This window comes from Rattus rattus, chromosome 2 (assembly GCF_011064425.1).
Source record: "Rattus rattus isolate New Zealand chromosome 2, Rrattus_CSIRO_v1, whole genome shotgun sequence".
Classification (NCBI taxonomy): Eukaryota; Metazoa; Chordata; class Mammalia; order Rodentia; family Muridae; genus Rattus; species Rattus rattus.
The window spans coordinates 17744661-17758635 of record NC_046155.1 but is presented as its reverse complement, the minus strand read 5'-3'; the positions used below and the strand labels follow the sequence as shown (position 1 = coordinate 17758635).

General features: G+C 41.4%; 1 protein-coding gene across 2 annotated transcripts in view; it reads left to right on the top strand.

The window, feature by feature from the left end:
* The window catches only part of Pcsk5 (proprotein convertase subtilisin/kexin type 5), a 409124-nt gene that overhangs the window by 175667 nt on the left and 219482 nt on the right, over positions 1-13975 (top strand). For both annotated transcript variants that reach the window (XM_032891692.1, XM_032891693.1), the window contains exon 8: positions 7617-7829. In XM_032891692.1, coding sequence (XP_032747583.1) covers positions 7617-7829 — 213 coding nt within the window. The remainder of the gene's footprint in view (positions 1-7616; positions 7830-13975) is intronic.

Here is a 13975-nt window from a genome sequence, read left to right as displayed (position 1 = left end):
CTCAGTATGTTGTCCAAGCTAGTTTCTATCTTATAGTACATCTTCTGCCTCAGCCTTTTAAATGCTGGGATTATAGGTTTATGCCTCCATGATTCGCTAATTCTAATAAAAATCCATGCACTTATGTTTTGTTGGATATTATAGGTAAGTAGTTCCTTTTAAACAATTTTATTAATACACTGAACACAAAAGGAACAGTTTTCTGGCAACTGGAGAGTGGAGAACCCCATGTTTCTGGGACTTTTAACCATCCTTTGGCCTTTGACCAGGTAGCCCACTGACTCCAAGTATCACCTTTAAATGTGCAGCTCAAGTGCCCTCTTATTCCCCGAGTCTCATACTGCCAGCCCATGGACTGGCACTCAAGCTATATTGTAAAAAGGTATTAAGTGTTGGTTGGTTACACAGGGTGGTTAAAAATCTGCCATTCAGCTTAAAATATATTTAACCATAAAAATAAAATTCATTTGTAGTAGAAATGCTTGTTTCAATGACCAGCAGCTGACTCCATAATCCTTATTGGACTCTCTAAGTCTTTAAAAACTAAACTGACTGCATTGGATATGCTCAGTGAGCATATAAAATTCATTTTTATTTGTGTACGGTTGTAAAAAATTAATATGGTTGCTAATAACTGCATCTAATTTTTCAGTGTTTTATTAAAAAGTCAAAGAACATAAGAAATGGCTTTAAATACTGGGTTTAGTAGTCTAGTGTATGCACAGAAAACCAGAGTGCAGAGAAGCCAGTTCAGACCTGAGAACAGGGAAGGTTGAGATAGGCAGCAGGAAGGACGTAAGTGCTAGAGCTTGTAGCTCTCGGGAGCACAAAGGTGGGGACCAGTAGTGCTCATAGACCTCTTCCTTCTTGAGCACTCAGTGCATTTCTTTCCATAAAGGAAGTGGAAAATAATTGCAATTACATTCAAGTTGTTCCTATTCAGCATCCTTTGATGGTATGGGATGGGAAAAAATAAGAACATGCCATAGATTACCTTTGCTGAGTGAGATTCAACTGGGGCCATGCAGGCACTCCTTATGGCAAACATGTGAAAGAGAGATTTAAAATAGGGGACTTGTAGCTAGGGGGAACTGGGCTGGGGAGATGGTGCATGATGCCTGTTTGTTGATGAGTTGTTGAGAAGCATCTTTAGGGAACTGTTCTTTGCCATTAGGTAGCATTTTTTAATCTTGAGATGTTTGACTCAGAACAAGAAGATCACTGACCTTTTGCTGCCATTTAATCACTCAACAAATAAATTCGAACTAATGACATTTAGTTTAAAATGCATGAAGTAGCTCCTCTATTTGCTGTTATTCTGAGAGTAGACGCAGCATCAACTGAGACCATATGTTCTTTAAATGAGATGTGCCAACCAGTGCTGGATATTGTAAAATGGGAGTCTTACATGACCATTTTCTAGAAGATGCTGCTGTAGCATGAAAGCCAAGCACCTTGGCATAGCATTGTTCTTGAAAATCAGTAAGTAAACCTCAGACTTCTAACCCCAGAGCCAAACCTCTTCTTTATGAATGACCCATGAGTCCCTAGGTTCGGGGAGAACTTTATTTCCCATTTATTTCAATTTCAAATACTTAAAGTTGCTACTCTCCACAAAGTGAACAGAAGGAAGAATAAATCTTTAATAAACTCTCAGCTGAAACATGCCTTTTTGCTTGTTGGTGGTGACTTTACTCCCAGTGACTACCAGGGCGTTCCCCAAGGTAGACCAGTTAGCCACCAAGGCACTGGGGAGGGTGGCCATCTATTCTGGCTATGAGTTTGCCACCTATGATCCTTTACTGGAAACTTTCCTAGCTATTATTAGTCATTCATTCTTAGATTGAGCTTTAAAATGAAATAACTGTTGATCCACCTCTCAGCTACTAAGTCATTCATTGAAAGTGATCGGGTCCCTCCCCGGTCTCCATGCTTTCCCCTTGAAATCCTGTATCATAGGACACAAAGACTCAAATAACCACTGTAACAGAGACACTGTATTCTTGGCTCACAGAGGAGAGGGAACTGCCCATAGGGGAGAGAGAGGCCCAGAGAAGGTTTTAGTAAAGTATGCATTCAACTGTCACAGACCAATAAAAGAAAGTTCCTAATTCTGGAGTAGTTTTAATGTGCTCCTTCAGTCTCCATACACAGATACAAAGTTCTGACCAAACTTGACAGAGCCTCACGTGTCTACCATGGTCTGGTTAAATGATACAGAAATATAATTTGATGTTCATGGCTTCCTGATCAATAGAATCTGCACATAGCATTATCCATCTGGCTGGTGGTCAGTATTTTGCTCTCAGTTAACAAATATCAGAAGCCTCTTTTTTATTGGAAGATGCCTCTACTATTTATTCATTGCTCTTCAAAAAAAACTGCTAAGCAGTATTGAAGAACGTTCTACTAAAATACCAAATAAAGCCTAATTTCATTGGCTTAAAACAAATCTAGTTTTAAAGAAAAGTTTAATTTCATCACACTGGAAAGTTCTCAAAGCCCACTCTGAAGAGTAGGATTTAGTTAGTAATCCAGGATAAAGTGGCCACAAGAAAAGCCATCTCCTTCTTATCCTATAGTAACAACGCTTATAGGGCTATATAAATTGACTTTTTAGTATATATGTAAGAAACACAAATCCTCATTTAGACACAGAGTAAAAAAGACTTTAACATTTAACTGAATGTGCCCTGCATGGATTTCACAATGTATTTTGCCTTAAGTTTCCTAGCCTTTTAACTTGGCATGCAGTTAAACTGAAGACTTGTTTTGTTTCCCATATTTAATTAATTTAATTGCAATCATAATACTTAGCCAAGCTAGAGAATGACAATACTACTTAAACTTCAAAAATAAAATATGTTTCAAAACTTTTTTTTTTAATCCTCCAAACACTTTCCCTTCTCCCTGTACCCTGCTCTAAGGTTTCCTTTTTATATTACTCTGACGTTTTAGAAAAATAACCAGACTTTTTTCTTTTAACACATATGTTTTGGTTTGGGGACATTTCACACTAATGCAAACCCCCTGTGCCTCTGTAGTAAACACGCCTCTGAATTGCTAATTGTTTTAGATTAACCCCAGAGACGTTTGGCAGACATGGTTATGGCATTGTTAGCCTACAAATTTGGTGTTTATTTCTGGGATGTTGATCATAAACTCTACACACAGGCCTACGGGTCAGTTGCCCTGTGAAGAGAATGAGAGGAAGCATTGTGCATCCTGTTGCTGTCCAAGCTACTCTGCCTTCTCCTCTCTGCTTGTCTGGTTCAGCTCTGGCCGCCTTAACAAACAGTACTGGCTGGGAGGCTCACGCAGTAGAGCTGTATTTTCTGCTAGTTAGTCCTAGATTCTGGAAGGCTGTAACTCCAGACCCAGGAATCAGATGAGTACTGGTCTCAGCTTGCAGATAGCCAGCTTCCTCACATGGCCTTTCTCCTGTGCCACATTCTAAAAGAGCTTGTTGGTGTCTCTTTCCCTCTTTGTGAGAACACTGGTTGTGTCTGTTTAGGCTTCACACTGAAGATCTTATATAACCGTAATCACCTTTGGGGGCATACCATTTAGTTCTGTGACATATAAAAGCCTACCCTGGCTTCTGTCTACCACTCTGGATGACTCTACACAAATACCAGACAGACCCCCCAACCCTTGAACTCTCAAACACTAATCTATGTCTTCTGTCTAAGGGCTTCTAAGTTCATTGACTTCTGGAAATTTTTTGTGCATAGTATAGACTAGAAGGAAATGGGTATGAGAATAGGCTGATTTGCCGGGGCAGCCTTGGTTGACAGGGTCCTCCTCAGTCCTAGTATCCATTCATGCTAATCTCAGCAATTCCCCTTTCCCCCATGTTCAGTCTTTGGATGTGTAAACATCTGATTCATTTCAGCTTTCTATACTTATCACTTTTTATTTATTTATAAGACAGAATGTGTCTCTGTAGCCCTGGATAGTCTAGAACTTATTATGTAGCCCGAGTTGGCTTTGAACTCACAGATATTTGCCTGTCCCTGCTTCCCTTGGATTACATTTTAAAATGTATGCTATCTTACCTGGCCATTTATTTATTTATGTTCATTTATAAAAGAAAAAACCCACCAATTGTCTGTTTGATTCAAGGATGTCACCTCTGGAAGGGACGTTTTCAGGACAATAGCAATCCATGGCCCTTTTGTCCCTGTAAACTCCTAAACACCTTAATCAGTGTCGTACTTCCCCTATAGTGACATCATTTGTGGATCTTGCAAAGATAGAATGGCTAGTGTTCATACTTCTGAGGAAACCCCATTATAGTCAAGGTTTCTTAAAAGATTTGGGGACAAAAACCTATGTCCTCCTGTTAGTGATGCTTGGGGTAAGGTGTGACACCCTTGCTTGTCAGTCCTAACTCTGCCCTGAGTCTGGAGAGAACAGGAGCAAGACGCTCCTAGATTACAGAAGGCTTTCTTACAAAACTGTGAAATCATCTCAGTCCAGTCCTGTGTTATCAGAAGCTGTGTAGAGAGATGGCTCTGGTGCTGGCTCCTGTCATATATCTGAACGCTAGTGAGCATCTCTCAGATGCACTTTGCTTGTCTCTACCATGGTGATGAAATGATAGGCTCAGATTGTGCCTTGTACTATCTGTAGTGCTTCCTGCTTGAGAAGTTTTCCAACATGTTGGCCTCTGATGTTCTGAGTATACAGTAGACAGTCTAAGGGTACAACAGTTGTTGATCAAAATGTAAAAAAAAAATCCCTTAAGAATTGACACAAAGGGATAAGATTGTACATCAGTGATAAAGAGCATGCCTCACAAATATAAGGCCCTGACATTGACAAAACAAAAAAACAGAGACAAAAAATCCAAAACAAAACAAACAAATCACACACACACGCACACGCACACATACACACACCATTCTTACCTGTAATCACAGTACTTTGGAGATCAAACAGAAAGTGCAAGATTTTGTGCCTAATATGAGCCCATATACCAAGACTCTGTCTCAAAACAAGCAAGCAAACAAACAAACAAACAAACAAAAAATTAGAAGGATCAGAGGGATGGCTCAGCAGTCAAGAACATTTCCTGCTCCACCAGAGAACCTGAGTGCAGATCCAAAAACTCATGTGGGGCAGCTCCCATCCACCTCCAGCTCCATCTCTCAGAGATCTGACGCCTTCGGCTGGCCTCTGTAGATGCTCCTACACGTGTGATATACAGTCATAGACATGCATGCATTAAAAAGATAAGAATAATTGGAGTTGCACTTTTCCCTCTTAACAAAGGAATTGATGTGCTTGTATGTTGATAAAACTAATACATCATCACAGAAACTTGGTTTAAAGAAAGTACACCCTTAATCCTACCAAACAGGATAGCTTCTGTTACACTGTCCTTGTGTAAAAGCCTCATGCATGTGACTTCTGGACACACACACTTTTATTTTGTCAACTAAGACATCCTATATTTATGTGTATACTGTATTTATAGCACCTTATAAACAAAAAAAGTCCTTTCTGAACATCTTATCAAATATCTTAATAATTTTAAACTATTTTTGATAAAATTTGGTACCTGGGTACACAGTCACCAGTTTAGATGACCAAATGTTATGGCATTGCTCTGCTTGTTCATGACTCCGTGGTTCTCATCCTCTCATCTGTTATGGCTTTGAGTAAACCAAGTGGGTCTTGTGCCTTCCCATGCATTCTGTTGACCTGTCCAGGTAAGTTGCAGTGTGACTGCTTTTGGCCTATGGTAATGCCTTTTGGTCTCTGAAAGAAGGAATATGTTAATGAAAATTGGAACATTCTTCTGGCTGTCTTCTCCCTCTGAGGTCTAGAAGGGAGTCTAACTGTTCACATTAAGGTCAGACATAGTTCCTGCAAATGCTGGACAAAGCATCGACCGTGGCTTAGCTGATGATTGCAAGATTATTTCTATGTTCTACTAGGATTTTTTTATTCCTCCATTCTAGATTTGCTAAGTGTTGTGATGGGAGTCAGGGTGCTCTAGCAGACCTGCTATCCATCAGTAATAGCAACTGGGTTTCTCTGGCTTTTCCTCTCATTCCTATTCTCAGGGGCTCAGGGTGGGGGGCCCATTCTGTGTAGACAACATTGCATTTTTACATATCGAAGACTAGAAAGAAATATATGTTCACCTTGGTCTAATTGGGCTATAAATATTCTGTTCCCTAAGGATCCATGATCAAGAAAAATTATTATAGATAGTTCAAATATTTTGTTATCACTATGTTTGGCTTTTTAATGAGCTCCTTACACAAAGCAGTAAACAAAATACTGACAGAAACAGCCAAAAGTGAGATGGGTTATTGTTTTGTCTTCTCTTTTTCTGTTTTTCTGATTTTGGTTTGCTTTTGTTTTTGGTTTGATGATGTTGGCAGTGGTGGTTTTGACTCTCCATTTCAGAAAGTTTTAGCCCATTCTATAGGAAAAGTATTATAGACTGGCTTTGTCCACCATGGAGGCAGAGGCTAGGACTGTTCTTATCCTGTCAGCCCAGGTTGCCTTGGCTGTAGTAACCTATATTGGTCACACTGTGTGTGCCCTATTTTAATCAGCCAGACTCCATCAAGGGCAGGGGCCACAGCCTCCCCAGATAGAGTCATCAGCTGAAGAACAATGCTCAGAACACATCAGGGACATTTTAGATTCAAACTCCTGTCTCATATATCTCTCCTTCTGCCCATGGCCTTGAAGAAAGGCTCAGCCCTCACTAGCCCTGTGGCTTTCCTCTCACGTGCTAAGCAGAAGAGGACAGATTGGCCATAGATATCCTTCAGTGTGCCTTTGACTGTAAATTCCTTTTTTTCCCTCTTTTTTCCCGCTCCTGAGAATTTAGGTACAGAAAAGGCAAGGATCTGCTTTCTTTCATTCATCAGTGTTCTCCTTTGCCGCTGCTGTTCACTACATTGTTTAGGACTTTATGGTCCTCTTGATGCTATTTTAAGCTACAATTTTGATGTAAAGAATGGCTCTGTTCTTGGCATTTTGAGCATATTGCTCTGATTATGAGAAGTGTGAGGTAGCACTACCACTTTTACACACAGTAGGAGTTGGCAGAGGTTGCTTTGTACTTCCTGATTCTCAGATATTAAATGACAATATTGACAACCTCCCTTCACAGTAGTTGTGATAACTTAAAACAATGTTTATTATATCGCTATTATTACTACAATCATTTCAACTCTAGGGTCTGTATTATAATTTGTCTTTCCTCAAGACACCTTTTTCACTGTAGGATATCATCAAACTTTGTTCCCTCAGTTCCTCACTTGCATCATGGTGACAGAGATTGTGTTGGTCTCACATGTTTGTGGAAAAAGTTTAGCCTGAGTCTATAAAGCAGTTAGAATCATTTTCCATTTGTAAACATTGATTATTCTTAGAATAGCATTGGTATACTTGATACTTCTGTAGCCATTTTATTTATTAAATCATATCTCCTTATCTTCCCTCTTCAAGGCAGCTTAAACCCAAGATTTCCTTAAAACAGCATCACTCTCATTCTGCAAAAATGTTGTAATGGTTCTGCTGCTCTCTTCATCTGCACCCCGGAGTCCTGTCTTCTCATCTCTCTAACTTTCTCTGTCTATCAACAGGGTCGGAGAGGCCTTGGTTCTGTGTTTGTGTGGGCATCTGGCAATGGTGGACGGAGTAAGGACCACTGCTCTTGTGATGGCTATACCAACAGCATCTATACCATCTCCATCAGCAGTACGGCCGAAAGTGGAAAGAAACCTTGGTACTTGGAAGAGTGTTCGTCTACACTGGCCACAACCTACAGCAGTGGAGAATCCTATGATAAGAAAATAGTACGTAACCTTTGCATGTCAATTACCAGCCATTTCTTTAACATTCACACTGGGAGACAGAGCAATCCATGTGTCTGAGTAGAATATGGCAACAGCAGTTAAGATTAGCTGATGGTACCGAATTAGTCACTATGGACATTAGCACTGTATTGCTGATTCCTGGAATATACTTGTCTGGGTCATGATATGTGACCATTAGTGTAACCTCCTCTATGATTAAGCTTCAGTTTTATTAAAATACAAATGATTGGTCTACATTTACATTGGTAGTGGCAGAATAAAAACAAGAAGCAACATGCGTTTCTCACATTAGCGCCCCTATCCCTGACTTTGGATTCTGATGTTTCATACAGCTAATCTATTATGGACTAAAGAGTTTATAAGAAAAATCATGATTACATTTAAAATATACACTTGCTTGTCTGTATCCATGGCTCTATATCTGCACTGACTATCCCAACTACAACACATTAAAATAAAATGGAAGATATTTTTTACTAGTTTTATATACCAAACAATACAGTATAACAACTGTATACATAGTACTTGTGTGACTTTGTGTATTAAAGCAGTCTAGACATGGGCTAATGTCTAAGGAAAGACATGCAGAGATAAATAGGCAAATGCTATGCCATTGAATTTTAAACATTCTCAGATCTGAAACCAATCCTCTGCAGATGCCAAGGGATTGTATTTATCCAATGTGTACTAATCCTGTACCAATAGAGCTTTTCTAGGGCTACATAGTCTACAGAATGTGGAATTATGGAAGTGCAGTGGGGTTTGTTCTTCACCATGTCCTGCTGTCTTAGGCAAACAGCAAAGGATTCAGAATTAAGGTTAGTCCTTTAGCCTATCTGAGTCTTGTTGCCTTGAGCCATCTTCTACATCAAAGTTCTCCCTTATAATGTGAAGATTAACAATTTGTAGTTCATGGAGCCATTGCTGAAATAATTGAGGGAGACAGAAGCTAATAAAAGATGTGCTGGGCTTTATCAGTGTCTGTGGAAGCTCTGGCTCTTGGAACACCTGCCACTATGCCACTAATTCTAAATGTCAAATGCCATTCCTCTTCTTTTGACCATGCTTTGCATACTGTCTCAGGATTCACCTTCCTAGTGCCCAGCTGAGCTGTTTTGCCTGATATTTGAGGAGCCGCACAGGAGCTGGTCATACTGTGGAGAGACACCTTACTTCTCCATAACAGGAGGGGAGACACTGCAAAATCACTGTGACAACTCCGAATCCAAAACACTAAATCCAACAGCTATGACATGATTCCACATGTGGAGACTGTTTACAGCATAAAAATCATTTAAAATATTATTTAAAGTTAAAGTTAGAATATTATTTAAAGGCTGTGTGTACATGTATACATGAAACATACATAAATTCTAATTTCCATTCCCAAGATGGATCATCAGGCATCCCAAAATCTGGAGAAAAATTCTATGGTCCAAATTACCTCAGGTTCAGAGCATTTGCTCCTTGTGTGAAATTAATTTATATCTATTGACTTCACCTGTGCTTGTTAAATATTAGATTTTTATGTCTGATTTCCCAACTACATTTTTGGTGCATACTTTTGTCCCATTTAAAAGATGCCCCAATCTTCCTCCCCAGTGACTGGAAATACTCACAAATCTGGGACTGGGAAGATGGCTCAGCCGTAAAGAAAACCAGTTGTTCTTCCAGAAAACCTGGGTTTGGTTCCCTGAATCCACATAGCAGCACATAACCATCTGTCACCCAAATCCCAGGGGATTCCAACGCCCTCTTCTGACCTCTGTGGGCACTGTTCACATGTGATACACAGACATTCATTGCAGCAAAACACCCATACACATAAAATTAAAATAGAGTTGAAGTACAAGTCCACTTCCCAGTACTTCCTCTCTCATTTATCGGTGAACTAACCACAAACACAAAGTCAAACACATAAGGAGAGAGTATGGAGATGAGCAAGCCTACGAGTGTCTGGGTTATTTCATTAAAAACTAATGCTCTTACCAACAGCTTGACTTCCTTAGAGGACTGGAAACATCTAGAGATATCTCGTCTGATCTTCAATAGAGAATCGCGTGTCTCCTAGCTTGTAGCCAGTGACCACCAGTGTCCCACAACACCCATCCCCGCATCATGAGGGGCTTGAGAAACTCAGCCTAAGATTGCCACCATTTAGCTCTGGAGTCTGGGGATCTGTGGCAAGCTCATACTTGCTTCCAAGCAACTTGTGGCCTGGCCAGTTCTGTTATCATTGTGGCACCATTGCTGTGGGAAGAGTATTGATCAGTTTCCCAAATGTCTTCTCTAAAGGAAGCATATAGTCTAATGGACAAAATATGAAAACAGAAGAAAGTGTGCCCCTCGTCTCTGATGGAACGCATTACATGATAGGGCCTGAATGACCTCAGAATCATGACAATGAGGTTCATTTTCTAGACTTCTGGCCACTATTGTATTTGTAATTGTGCAGCAGTTGTTGTGGCCCCTGCACAGAACCGTGGAGAAGGATGCTCCATTCTGAAATCAGAAAGAGAGCTTGAGACAGAACCTGTTTACTATGGCTGAATGTATGTCTGTGTCCTCCGGTTGGGGTCATGCATTTCTATTTCCCTTCACTGACTAGATGCATATTTACCTCTTCCTTGTGTCTACTTTCATTTTTTATCTTTCTGAAAGGATATTTTCTATTTATGTAGAATTAGAAGCTTACTGTTTTTCTCATGTGCTGATGTCTTCAGACTAGATGTAAAAGAAATAAATCAGGCATTTCCTGATAGAGCTAATTGGTGTGTTGCCACACTAGGGCACACTGGCTAATGTTTAGGGATATAACATCTTCTTGTGCAGATCAGGAGGGCTAATCCTAGATTACAATTTTATAAGAGCATCAGTTTCTCACTATAAAGGCCAAAAACTTGTCCATGTCTTCATTTCCTCTTTCCTTCTTCCTATTTCACTCTTTTCTTTTTGTCTGCACCCCCAAATTGTCCACAATGGAAGAAGAAATTCAATGTCTAACTTCATACTGACCACCTAGTGCTAACCCACCCACTCAGCCTTGACCTCCTCAATAGTAAAAATGAGGTGACACCCACGGGCCTCAGAGATTCCCCTGAGAGAGTGAGAGACAGTCAGTGTGTGAGTGCTTGGTGTGCATGTGGCCCTGTGGGTGGCCACTATCATTGTCCTTAGATCTGTGCAACCTTCTGCATCCCGTAAGGGTAGATAGTCATTTCTCTCTTCACAGAGGTTCTTGTGGCACCTTCATTTTTCCAATCCATAAAATCCTGTGGTCTGTTTCACCGGCCCCATAAAGAGAGCCACTGTGATCAGGGACATGTTAACAGCCTGAACATGAGTGGAATTGGCAGCAACATCAGATTTTTATGGTCCAGCTGACCCCCTTTCCTTCCAGATGTCAGGATGATGAATAAGCCCACAGTGCACTCAGGACCTTGCCACCACCAAGCTTTGAACCTACACGCCTATGGTCCCTGGGTGATGCCTGCATCCTGTTAGTGGCATCTGTGATTGAGTGCTACAGGACTGGCAGTGTCTTCTTTGTACTGAGCCCCCTCCCCAAGCCATTCATTTCCTTCTGGCATTTGCAGGCTCTCTTGCAAAGCGCAGTGGTCATTCTTCATTCCTAAGGGCACCTCTGTGACTTGAACCGAGACAGTTGCTGAGGATCTAAAGGGACAGGAAAGATCTCTCATCTGCTTCTGGGAAAGCACTTTGTTAAATAAGCTTTACATATCTGGGACAAAAGGTCTTTTCATGATCTGCAAGCAGGAAAACCTAGCCCTGGGTTTCAAAATATAGCGAGAACTGTGTACCGGGATGTTCTGCCATTACTCGTAACTCAACAGTGGGTACTGTCATTGTATTCACACTCTCATAGACCTGGAGCCTTGGTGGTTTGACAGCAGATTTCAGCACATGAAGCACGAAGACTGTCAGAAGCACAGTGAGGAGCTCTTTTCTTAGCAGAATCATCAGGAATGACTATTGTTTGTTTGCAACAAAATCTCACGTAGCCCAAGCCGATCCCTTGGTCTGTCTCCCTCAACCTCTGGCTGCTATAATTGCAGCTCTGACCTGTCACAGCTGGCTAAACAGCTATTTTCTTAAGGATTTATTTCTATTACCTTTAATTGTACGCAGTCTGAGGGGCACGTGTGTACATAGCAGTGAGCGTGCCCTTGGAAGCCAGATACGTCAGTTCACTCTGGATCTGGAGTTGCAATAAGTCGTGAGCAACCTGACCCAGATGCTGGAATCTGTACTCCAATCCTCTGCTCGAGCACTGAGCCATCTCTCCAGCCCACCCTGACTAGCTGGTTTAAAGCCATGCCTTGAAGTAATGTTTTTCTTAACAGAATTGTATACACAATATTCTGTATCTCGTGTGACACATTTACAGTTATCATAACATGTCACACACGTAACTTTGCGGCCTTCCTAATGGGAACCTGATACAGCCCTCTGCTCGTTAGCTGCAACCTCTCAAGATTCCCTGAAAACTCTGTGTACAAGGATCAGCTTGTTCAATTCTAAGATGAGAAAACAGAAACTTGGAAGGCTAGAGGGGGAAAAACATACAGAAGGTCAGTCAGGGAGCCTAGATTCCAGTCAAGCAGAATAAGGCCCATCTCTTGCCAGTGTACCTTCATGCCCCTGACACTCACCAGGGCCAACCCGTGTGGAGCCACGCAGACAAAGTTACTTTTTTACCCCCTGTTTTCTTAACACTGTCCACCACATTTTACTACCTTGTTCTTCCTAATTGAATTTCTGGCCTTACACTTTTCATACTTCTCTGTTAGACGAACGACTATGAAGCAATGTAAGTAACAGACTCCTAAGTTTATGCCTTTGTCTGAGAAGATCATGGCTGTGTCCTCTAGAGAGGACCTCTTCCCAGTGCACAACTTCAGCTAGGTCCTTCCCATTTCATCCTCCAAAGGAGTGTGCCTCTGTGCTCAGTGCATTTGGGCCACTGCCCCCACCACCCTCCTAGTCAGTTTTGCTTCCAGCATACTTAGCCTCACTTGACACTATTGTCTACATTCTTCATTTACTGTCTGCTTTTCGTGCCAAAGTGGAAACCACTTGAGAGCGAAGAGTTTGTCCTGTTGGCTAAACCTGGGGGTCCATAAATGTCCATGTAAAAATAACCATCGGACAATGGGGAGCAGGGGGCTATACGGTTGCAGGAACAAGTACTCAGGGACAAAGGCATGTTCTCCTCCCTTCCTGGAAGGTGAATATTTGTCAGGAGATGCACTATGGAAAATCTTCACAAATTTATGTGTGTAACAACCCATACAAGCAATCAAAATTTTGTCTTTAACCCTCACTATTTCCTTGGTATTGTCAAAAGATCTGTTGTATCACTAAAGCTCTACTCGGTCACTCCTACCAGAAACTTGTTTTGCCTTTGACTACCCCCCCCAACCAAGTCATTTGTCCTGTTACCTAGGCTCTTAGCTACTTGATGACCCTGTTGGGAGAGGTTCTCTGAGCCATATTTTTGGTAACACATGTTTTTCTCCCTTCTGCTAATGTCATTTCACTTAGATGTGTTGAAAACACATATGCTGCCTGGAGAGTCTCAGGGGTGGCCACGGGCCAACTCCATGTAGAGACATTACCCCACTGCTCTCAAGGCTTCTGAGAAGAGCTCCTCCTGCAGAGTCCTGCTGTCCATCTTCCTCCTGCACCCCACTATGTTTCCAATGCAGTCACTGTAAGCCTCAGATCCTTCCCAGTCATCTCTGTTCCTTTTAGTTTAGAAAATCTCATTCTGGTTCAAGAGTGTGTAAATGGAAGAGCAAGACCAGATGTATTCAGTCATTTGACCCACATTCTCCTCGGAATGTACCAAAGCATGAAGGGAACTGGGTTTGCCGTCCCCAATTGCTGGAAGGCTAGGCACCAAGGCTTTTCTGCCCTGGCCAAAGGTTTGATTCTGCTGCTCTTGTTCTTGTAGGAGGACTGTATTCCAAAGCTTCTTCTACTTACGTTGCTGGTTCAGGATTTAATACCTTCCCCCACTTAACTGCCTTGTTGCTGTGTGTCCCAGAACAAGGTCATTAGCTTTGTTGAACTTCCTTTTTCTTAGCTGTTAATACCTTCCT